Below are 11559 nucleotides of genomic sequence, written 5' to 3'. Positions count from 1 at the left end.
GTATAATCTTAATTTTATTACAGTATACGGCTCAATTTTAATATTCTTATAATTTTCATAATCCACGTTGAATTTCCAGTTAATCATTCTCGTTAAATAAATTCGCCAATGTAATTAAAAAATTTTCTGTCGAATCTCATATTTTTATATTTCAATTTTTAATAATACAATATTCTAGCATATTCTGAGAAATTCGACAGAGAGAACATGGTTTGATATATTTCCTATCCTGTGAATTTATTATATGATCGTACAAGCGCATCGTGTCTCTCTGACAGTTTCGGTAGACTAATTAAAAATGGAAGGACGGTGAAATTATTTAAACTGTTGGACAATTTGTCGCTCCTCCTCGGAGAGAGAATTTATATCGACAAAACCAGCAACGTTCGGCACATGCTCCCCCAACAATCGTTTCCTATCTTCTTTAATACGGTCTAGCTTAACCTTTTCTCGTCCATTTTCTTCTTTAGCAGCGAGCTCCATGCTGAGAATTTCCTCCTCTCGAATCTTACGGCGTGTTTCGATCAAGCGAGCCAGATCCTCGCGATACTGCACTCGCATTCTGCGTCTAGCCTCGGCGGTGAGTCTGGCAGTTTTCTCGTCCTCTGTAATCTTTCTCATAATTCCTTCTGCGAACGCCCTATCTTGCTCGACAAAGCGCAGTTTACACTCTTCCGTGAAAACAATTTGCTCTTTCAAATCAGCCGCCAGCTGCTCCTTCATCCTCTTCCTCGCCGTATCCTCTTCCTCCTCGCTGATCAGCAACTCGCTCTTTATGTCTTCGATTATTAAATCGGCTATCATCTCCTCTCTCGCCCTGTTCCTGGTCTCTATGTTTATCAGTATATTAGCAATCTCGGCCATTGTACGTTCCCTTTCCTGCAACCGCTCGTCACGAAGCCTCTGAACCTTCTCTGCCCTCTCATCGATCTCCTTCAAATACAGCTCGTCCTCGAAACGCTTCTTTGCCTCTGCCTCTCTGTCCTCCTGTTCGCGGATTTCCCTCATTTCCTGAAAGATTAAACGTTCTCGCTTCATGCTTTCAGCCACTTCGTTCTTCATCTCTTGCGTCCTAAATCTCTCGCAGTGCTCTCTTATCCTATCGATTTCCGTCAGGATTTCCCTTTCGCGGCGAGCTTCCTCCATCATCAAACTTTTCTCCTCTTCTTTCCGTTTTATCTGAGACGTCAGCTCCTTCCTGTAATCCTCCGACTCCTTACGGCTCATCGATCTTTGCTGAAGATCGTCCTCGAGGACCGCCTGCTGCTCCTCTCGCATCACTTGTGCCGCGTGTTGTTTTCGTACATTCGCGATGTAACGCTCGGTCTCCCTTTCTATCAGCTGCACGCGCAGCTCCTTCGCCATGTAAGCCCGTCGCAATTCCGCTTCTAGTTCCGCGATCTCGTCGTACGATTCTCGATTCCGTCTACTTCGTCTTAGTTTCGCGATGAAATCGCTTGCTTTTATTGCGTCTACCTGCCACTCTTCCTCCTTTGATCCCTCCTCCATGCTTCCTCCGGTTAGCTCTCGCTGTCCTAAGTCCTTTGTCTCAGAATCTCGATCCTTTGCACTCCTAGCTTCCTTCTCTTACGTCCGGAAGCAGTGACTCGAAGACTTTCTGTTACAAGATCCACCATATTTCTTACAATAATGTACAAAAATTAAAATAAATTGCAAAATTACTCATTCGAGGACGACTTTTGCAATAACATACGGAAAAATTGGAAATTATTACACTCAATTATTGATACTCAGTGTCAATGTTTCATAACTCGTGTGGATATTGGGTTTGTTAGATTAGGGATTAGAAGATAGTTTTATTATTGGGTTATTATGCAGCGTGGAGAAAGAAGTTTACGCCTTCTGGGGTAAATAATGCCCAGGAAATGGGACAGAAGGGTCTCATTAACGATTTATAAATATTATTAACGATTGATAAATAATTTTTCTCTCTGTTCACGCGAGTAACTTGTTTGTAGTTTGGTGGAAAGAACCAAAGACCTTATCACTTGTTCCTTTTCTGGTTACAAATGGTTTTCCACGTAACCTTCCATTTGCACACGTACTTAGATATTGTTACGGTGTTTCCTGGCAGGTAATTTATTGTTTCCATACGAACCAGTTGCCTCTGAGGTTAACAAGTTACTCGCTGGAGTGAAAATAAAACATGGCATGCAACTTTGTAAATATTAATTTTTTGACACGTGTTGCTGCATTTAGGTAGCACTACTGTCCTAGAAATTATAAACTTGTTTTCGCACCTTGTGTAATTGGAAGATTGCCACGGTGAATTAAATGACTATGATTAAAAATTTTAAATAATTCGAATATTTTAATTTTGTAAAATTTAATCAGTTTTCGATATTTTGGTAGTTTTGATTCTGGTTTTCTGTCTTTCTCTCTCTCTCACTTTTTGATTTAGTTACCTCGGAGTCAATTTCTGTAAATATGAGAATAACGACGAATAGAATTTTTGAATAAGAGATGACTTGAATTTAAAAATCAACGAATTATTGTTATATTAATTGTTATATATAAAATGAAAAAAAGATGTCAATTGTGTAAGAAAATGTATCATGTAGAGTTCACTGAGCCTCGTGTCAAAAGTTGAGGTTCATGAAACTAAATACTTTATTTCAATATTTGACATATTCTTATGTCATTTTATATTTAATATTGTCTAACGATTTTTATAATTTTGTTCAGTCGCAATTAAGAGTCATCTTCCCAGTATAGTAGCTTCGGAAATTTCGTAGCAATTATCGACAATATAAATTTTAGAAATATTTTTGATTCAGATTTACCTTCCAAATTTGCATTCCAGAAATCACTATATTTATCTTATTTACAGAACTAGTCGCAAATCTTTATTCCTAAAAGAATCTTTTGCACTTCGTATATTATCTTTCTTTATGAAATAGTACAGTATTTAGTAATTATTTTGAAATTTGGTAATTACACATTTAAATTTCGATAATTTTTAAATATCTTATAGCAATCAACATTTTAATAATAATAATTATATATTTGTTTAAACGGGAGGTACCCTTTGCTATATACAGAATAGAAGAGAATATAGTGAAACAGAGAAAATACGAACATAAACATAGTAATAAAACAATAATTGTAACGATAATAGTGGTAATAGTAGTAAGTATTAGTAGGAATTATCTTGAACAATTTTTTAATTATTGGCTTTCAAAATATTCTCAAAAAGTTGTTATTAAGACCAACATCAAATTTTGTGTATCTCCTATTCGGAGAAGACTGAACAAAAAGCATCCTACGGATCTAACGCGATAGTAAATAGTATAAATCACTGGGAAAATACGTGTTATTACCTCACACCCAAATATAAACAAGCTTGCCGAATGTTGCAAAATAAATTGCAAGCTTAATGAGAGAATATGAAAAAAAAAAAAATATGTGTGTATCTATAACAAATCACTAAACTATATATGAGTCATTTTTTTTCTTTAAGATATAAGTCCAATTAAAAAAAAAAAAAAAGAAAAATTAGTTAATGCCAATTTTAATTAAGCATAGGGATCTTTTTCCCATATTTATGTTATAATAACACAGTTAATGCTGTGCAATACCCTCATAAATTAATTAAAAGAAGTATAACTGTAATTGCAAAAATGTTTTGTTTAAAAGTTGCAAAAATGTTTTGTTTAAAAGTAGCATAAATCTTTTCGTAATAATCAATAATTAAAACAACTTTCTAATCGCGTTAATTATTAATTCCTACAAATTTTTTGTGTTCCAGTCTTAAAGTCTTTGCAGTAGCAAGTAGCTAACGTCTTTAAAACAACATTATAAACAAGCTAACGGTGTTATCGTTTAAATGAAGCGATGAGAAGTCTCATGCCTTTTATTCCGTTTATTTTTGCTTCTCAAGTCTCAAGTGGTTAACTTGTGTTTATTTAAATAACAGGTTCTAACGCGGGCACTATTTGATATCGTTGTTATTAAATCATAGCATCAATTAGGTTTAGGCAATTCGTATTTCACAGGCTTATTACAATGAATAGTAATGGCTATAAAAGAGACAATGACATCTGAATTTGGTTTGACAATGATGTTGATTTTTTATATAAGAGTAATTAATTTTTTCGCAGGAATATTTCCATTCTTATTTTCTTCTTTATATTCACAGTTGTTTTATTATAAATTCTTTTATAATATAACAGAAAATATTCCTTAATAAAGCCAATTTTACATTTACTTATATATCTATATTTTAATTATTATTTTTTATATTACAAAAATACACTGTGAAAAACCAACTTCGATTAAAATATAAATTTAGAATTGGTGCTGTTCATGTTTTTCGCAATTTGTTATTATTAAAAGCCGTATAAGCTGATTTTTATCTAAAAGAATCTTTTATTTTCTTATAATAATTTTATACTGATAATAATTGTATTATTATACGATAAAATTTAACAAGTTATATATATATATTATATACATTTGAATTTGAAGCTTTAAATATTTCAATTTATAAATAAATGAACTTATATCATTTAAAAAAGGTTGGACCATATAAACAAAAGAAAGGGGTTAATTTTAAATTAACTAATTCACCTATAAAGCAATCGATATTGATGCACACACTGTTACGAATATACATATACGGAACGCGACAAAATAATGGCAAATTTTATGATTTTCAGTATTTTTCAAGTATCTTCAAAGTGGTATATCACATCAAAAAATGATCAAAAAATATTATAAATCAATTTTGATTTTTAACGGGAATGTCAATACTACATGATACTATTGACAATAAAAAAAAGAAGAATTATTTTTGAAATATTTTCGAAAATGCAGCAATAGTCGATATTTCCAATTCATTGGTTTTCTCAATCTAATATAACAGCGATTTTAAACCTTATCTATTTTTTCCATACTTGTGTCATTATTTAGAAGCAACCATTTTTCACATAAACGGGTAAATTTTATAGAAAAAATATAAATATAAAAATTAATCTTCCTTCATATTATTAAAAGAAAATTAAAATTTGTATATATTACATAACTTTGAAGAAACTCTGGAAACATAGACCGAATTTTCATTTTATCATCTGCTATAGGTACAATTCAACATAATCGTCAATTACTTACGAATATCTCGAAAACTAAGAAAATTTGTTGGTCACATATATCCCAAAAATTTGTTCAAAACATTAACTCTTATAATATATTTATAAAAATCACCAGAACCAAAATTAAAGATCGCCAAAATTATTTTCCAAGCAATTAACCAACATATTCATCAACTAACAAAATTTGAATTATTACCCGAATGATTTATAAAAAATTAATTTATAAAATTTGTCACAGCGAAGGATAGAGAAAAATATCCAGTTGCTTTACTTACACGCAGCGTAATTATCTTTGTACTACTGACTACACTGAAACGTTTCAGGTACCAACAGGCCCGCGATCAGATTTGCCTTCGATGCTCGGATAGAGCCTAATTTAAATAATTTCTCCGAGATAAGTCATCGCTAAATAGCGGGATTCAATTTTTTAATCAGATCAATTTCGAACGTCTTATTGATTTAAGCACCGCTCGGCTAATCGCAATTCCATCGAACTGCTTTTTCCGCTGATCGTGTAATCGGTATAGTACCTAATTAACGTGTCGATCGATCTATTATTGCACAATGTAATGGATTACGTTGCTTAGCGTGTAACAGCTAGTGATTTCTGCAACAAAAAGTTCACGGTGTGCAAAGCTGAACACAGTCGCAAGGAACATTTGCATTTTGCATACGACGTGTGTAACACGCAGGTACTTAGAATAAAATTAATGTTGGATTAACGGTATGTTCAATTCGCTTTTCCTTACGGGACTTGATTACACTTTGGGAACCTTCACACGGCAATTTCGGTCAGTCCAAATTTACTCACACGGCTCAGCTACCCTACGCTAAATCACCGCCATTAATTCATGGCTAAATTGACTCTATGAAGATGGACTACAGTCACTCTCATCGATATTCAAATGCCAGATTGTTTTACTTCTCCGTACCTGTATGCAATGCTAGATAATAGTGTATTGCATATACGTAATATTACAATTATAATTACAAAATTAAAAAAGTACCGAATTCGTTAGTTTGACAAATTGTTAGCATAACGAAACAAATCAGAGAAAAGAAAATTTTTAATTTGGAAAAATACTCAGATACATTAAAAATTTTAATTATTAAATTAAGGTAATGAGTTTGACACAGTTTTATGGTCATACCTATGCAAAAACTTAGGCTACCCAACGGGGGGGAAAAATAAATAATAAAATACAAAATAAAAATAAGACTTATGGTTATTATTAATAAATATTATTTAATATATTAATGAAGCAAAGATCTATCAAATCCAGTACTTAATTTTTACAAATATTACTATTTTAATTATTTTTACTTAGATTTATTAAGTGCTCGAATATTATTGTGAGATTAAATTTTGACATAAATTGTTATTTATTATACAAAAAATTATTTACAATAAATAAACAATAGTTATGTCTCTGCTATCTGTGATAGATATTTTGTTATATTTTTATATTATATTACATTATATTAAAAATGCAATTATTTGTCGAATAACGTGGAGTCCGAATATTAATGAGTCACTGTATATTTTTCCTTTGCCCCGGTGGAATGTATTTCCCTTAATAAATATTTGACCTATAAGCAGTGTCATATTTTGGTATAGATAGTGCCATTTTTTTAAACAGATACAAAATAATATTTCTGATGTCGAATATTTTTAATTGGAATTGTATATTATTAATCAAAATAGTCGAAACTTTACCTAATAAAATTTTGTTTGTTTTAAACAAAATAATCAGTATATTACTTAATACAATTTGTATTCTTTCGATCGAAATAATAATAATTTAACGTATAATTAAATTTATTTATCATATTCAACGCCATATTAATCTTTTAATTAAAATATAATATCACTCTGCGTGTTTTTTTCCTAATTTATAATATTCGGTTGGCCATATAATAATTTATCTATTTATAGTATGAAATGGTAATCGTTTCGTTTGAAACAATAAAAATTATATTATATTAAGTAATATATTGATTACTTCATTTGAAATTTTGAATAATTATTTGAATCTTCGAATATTTATGTTGCATATTGAATATTTTAATATTAGATTGCAACAGTAGGTTGAAAGTATAAAAAATTCGAAGATACATGGAAATCGAGATTACTATTATTAGTGCATTCCGTACAGTGTGAGAAAAAATACGTATCGGATGGCTAATTAATATAGCTCCCACGATCGGTTGATTTCATTTTTTATTATTCTATAATATCATTAAAATTCCTAGCTTCTGCAAATATTTGTTTTACGAAACAAAATTTAAATAAATAAGCCGTCACCTTTAAAACTATTTCAAATATTCCAATTTTAATGAAAATTTTAATAACAATTGATTGTTGTTGCCTATAATTGTTGTAATTTAGATACAAACATAAATACCAATACCAGCAACGTATATTTCAAAAATATAATTTATATTTTAATAATATTTTGATATTTTATTAATAATATAATTTTCTTATTATCTATTAATTTCTTTCATATAATTATTTGGAATAATAGATAATAGATAATTAATAGAATTTGGTTAGGATTTAATTTTATTTAATATTATTATTTAATAATATATTTATATTTTAATAATATTTTGATATTTTATTAATAATATAATTTTCTTATTATCTATTAATTTCTTTCATATAATTATTTGGAATAATAGATAATAGATAATTAATAGAATTTGGTTAGGATTTAATTTTATTTAATATTATTATTTAATAATATCCTAAAATTGATTGCAAGGAAAACTCAGAAATCTCGGCGAGTTCAATGACTAATTAAAATCGGCAAGAACAGTATCAAATTCTGTACGATTTAACACGGTATGGCTGGATGTGGTACTAATAATCAGAAAACATTCTTCACTTGAAAGATGCTGTGATAAATTTTAATTATATTACTTAATGTATAACATGTACAACTGTAATGAGAGTCATTAGCATTGTAAGCTAATCATTTAGAGATCAATTGTAAATAGATAGTTCAGGCCCGATAATATCAACGAGAAGATTTTGAGTTCGGTGAAATAATTACGTATACATAAACTGGCTATTGTACACGTATTGTGAGAAGGTGTGAGATCTAACTCACGCAGTACGTGCTTTGACTTTGATGTATACGTTTCACAATTACGATTTGCTTGTTCCCAGAAAACAGCTGCTCTTTCAGACGCCATGAGATGTAACTTATCCGTGTAATCGTGCGAGACGCCTATTGTTAAACTATCTCAAATAGAAGGCTGAACTTACATTTTGCTAAACGTAATGATACTAAAATCAAACTATTGGGAGTAATACTGTGAAAAGTTATTAATGATATCTTGTGGCTATAATAAAATTAAATGCATCTTTTTAATATTAATTGTAATACAATAATTTATATTATAAATTATTTCAATATAGTTTAATATACTAAATAATAACTATTTCAATATAGTTTCAATATAATTTTTATTTACTATCTTATTTACTATATTTTAAATATAGCCTGTATTATATTATAATATATTTATATGGTTTATATAATTTTTATTTATAATTTACATTCTGGAATAATGTAACTTTCATATAAAATTTTAAGTCATTTTTAAATATAATTTTCGTGTTACTCTATTAGAATATAGTTATACATTTTATATTATTCTTTAATATAATTTTTATATAATAATTATTATATTTTAATGTAATTTTTGGATAAAGCTTTACCTTATTTTTAAATATAGTTTGTATTACTATATATTATAACATATTTATATGGTTTATATAATTTTTATTTATAATTTACATTCTGGATTAATGTAACTTTCATATAAAATTTTAAGTCATTTTTAAATATAATTTTCGTGTTACTCTATTAGAATATAGTTATACATTTTATATTATTCTTTAATATAATTTTTATATAATAATTATTATATTTTAATGTAATTTTTGGATAAAGCTTTACCTTATTTTTAAATATAGTTTGTATTACTATATATTATAACATATTTATATGGTTTATATAATTTTTATTTATAATTTACATTCTGGATTAATGTAACTTTCATATAAAATTTTAAGTCATTTTTAAATATAATTTTCGTGTTACTCTATTAGAATATAGTTATACATTTTATATTATTCTTTAATATAATTTTTATATAATTTTTGGATAAAGTTTTACCTTATTTTTAAATACAATTTTTGTGTTACAGTATTAGAATAAAATTTTGTAGTTTATATTATTTTTTAGTAATTTTCATATAGTATTTTATATTATTTTTAATTTTTATATAGTAGCATTTATTATATATCTTTACATAACTTTATATGATCTTGCACGAATATATATGAAACTTTACCTACATAGAAGTAAACGTTAAAAACTCGCGAATAAATCAGAATCAGTCAGATTTAAAAAAATCCCGTCTCCAAAATTGAATTTAATATCCTCTCAAAATATTTGTACATCACTCTGAGTCACTTCTATTCAAAACAGACGCTCGGCCAGTCAAGAGGTCATAACTGCTATCTCTTATTTAGAACATAATACATTCGTTCATGCCATCAGAAAGTAATATTTGTCTTACTATTAAAGAAATTCAGCGAGCTGCAATCAAAGTCCGCGATACTGTGGCCTCGAAGTTTGCGGTTTCATATTCCAACATGGAGTACCGAAAATATAACTATGTTACGCGTAACGCAATAAACGCTAAATAAAATATTCCAATAAACTTGCTACATTTATTGCAGCTTCGATATCACTTCCCCACTAGCACTATCAATTTAATAACGCACGTCTTTAATGAACCATTCTTTAAATTCATAAATAACAAAAACGATACGTGCATTGTGCGTACGTACAAGCCAGTATCATGTGTATATGACGTTCCTGATACCGTGGTGGATAATACAATCCAGTGTTACATTACACTTGCGCAGAATTTATTTCGTACACTTATATTTAATATTTCACTCGAGCGAAGATTATTCATCGTTCTACGCCTCGAAAATCAACTTACATTATGGCTGACCCTACTCGCGAACTTGGTTAATTTGACGAATACACAACGAACGTACGAATTTCCATAGAGTTACGAAAAGCGACGTTTAGAATCACGTATGAGTCGCGAGCTGCTTCGTACAGTTACAAATTCAACAGACAAGAAACCTCTCCGATATTGGAAACGAAGATTCGAAAGCAAAACGCCGAACGAACGAGGGAAACAACGCTACTACGCACGCAGCGTCCGTGCTATTCACACGTGACGAGCGTTCACGAGACGAAACCGTAACGTCTATTACACTGTCGATCACGCGCGTGCGCTGTCTAGAATTAGCGTGAAAACAAAAGCAACATACCCTCTGACGCGCAGGCTCGAAGACGCGTAATAGCTATAAATCCTGTCCACGTGCACTGGGCTCGCAGGGAAGTTCACACAATCGAATTTCTTCGTGACAAACGTTTGACGAAGAACGAGATATAGGTTAGGTTTTTTCTCGACCGAAAAGAATTCTCGTATCACGCACGACGATTTTTCACGAGCCAATCGAAAGGATATTCGGCGAAAGTTCGGAAAAAGGCACGGTTACACTTCGAAGCGGAGTGGAACGTTTCGGTAAATGCGACCGACACACAGGATTGAGACCGACTAACCGGCTTTCCGCGTCAAGGCACACGCTAGCCGAAGCTATGCTGCGCGGCCTCTTTAAACCCATCCCTCTGATAGGCTCGTGCGGAACCCACCAGGTAAGTTCCTACGACCCTGCCTTCGAACCTGGAGGCGCGTATGCTTGCGATTGCGTTACTTCTCGCCGTTCCACATGAAATTTCCTGCCTCGTACCGACAACGTTGCGCATTTTTTCATCTTTCGTCGATCGAACTGTATAGTCATTTTCGGACCGTTTTGCGAACCGTTGCGAACCGTTCCACCGTGCTCTGTCTCTCTCTTCCTCTCCCACGTCGCTTCTCGAAGCAAACGGTTAAAATCTTCACATTTTGTACCTCACTTTCACTACGGGTATACGATTTCTCGCACTTCGTTCGGGATATATCGCTCGATGAAAATTATTTCTTCATTATTTTTTAAGTGGTATTTTGAAAATTTTTTTTATACGCTCTGTAATTCGATGTATATGGCTATCGTATATCAATTTTGTTATTTGGAAATGTATTATGAGAAGCTGTTGACGCGAGGAAACCAGTTTAATACTTGATAATAACTAGGAAGTAAAAAGAAAAGTTATTGGTCGTTTCACACCGACTCGGCCATTTTTGTAACCCGATGTCAGGGATTTTTATGGTGTTAAAGTATATATTCCTTTTTCTCGAGTGAAAAGGGATTTTAGTCGCCGTTCTTTTAGATTAAAAAATTGATGAAAAATACTGACGCACGAAATTAACAATTTTTATTAATTCAAAAAATACCAAATTTGCTTAC

General features: G+C 30.8%; 1 protein-coding gene across 2 annotated transcripts; it reads right to left on the bottom strand.

The window, feature by feature from the left end:
- Nucleotides 1-262: 262 nt before the first annotated feature.
- Nucleotides 263-10342, bottom strand: LOC108548564 (vicilin-like seed storage protein At2g18540). Of its 2 annotated transcripts, none has more exons than XM_017901576.1 (2): nucleotides 10140-10342; nucleotides 263-1618 (listed from the first exon to the last, which is right to left on the bottom strand). In XM_017901576.1, the coding sequence occupies exon 2, from the start codon at nucleotides 1507-1509 to the stop codon at nucleotides 316-318; it is 1194 nt and encodes a 397-aa protein (XP_017757065.1). In that variant the 5' UTR covers nucleotides 1510-1618; nucleotides 10140-10342; the 3' UTR covers nucleotides 263-315. The 2 variants fall into 2 exon arrangements, with proteins under 2 accessions (XP_017757065.1, XP_017757066.1); XM_017901577.1 differs by lacking the exon at nucleotides 10140-10342 and adding an exon at nucleotides 9708-9768.
- Between the last annotated feature and the right edge of the window lie 1217 nt (nucleotides 10343-11559).

This window comes from Eufriesea mexicana, unplaced genomic scaffold (genome assembly GCF_001483705.2).
Source record: "Eufriesea mexicana isolate 0111107269 unplaced genomic scaffold, ASM148370v2 scaffold1674, whole genome shotgun sequence".
NCBI classification, from domain to species: Eukaryota; Metazoa; Arthropoda; class Insecta; order Hymenoptera; family Apidae; genus Eufriesea; species Eufriesea mexicana.
This window is presented reverse-complemented; position numbering and strand designations above follow the sequence as displayed.

Coding starts and splice junctions, on each gene's coding strand:
- LOC108548564 (XM_017901576.1), bottom strand. CDS start 1,509: ATGGAGGAGGGATCAAAGGAGGAAGAGTGGCAGGTAGACGCAATAAAA.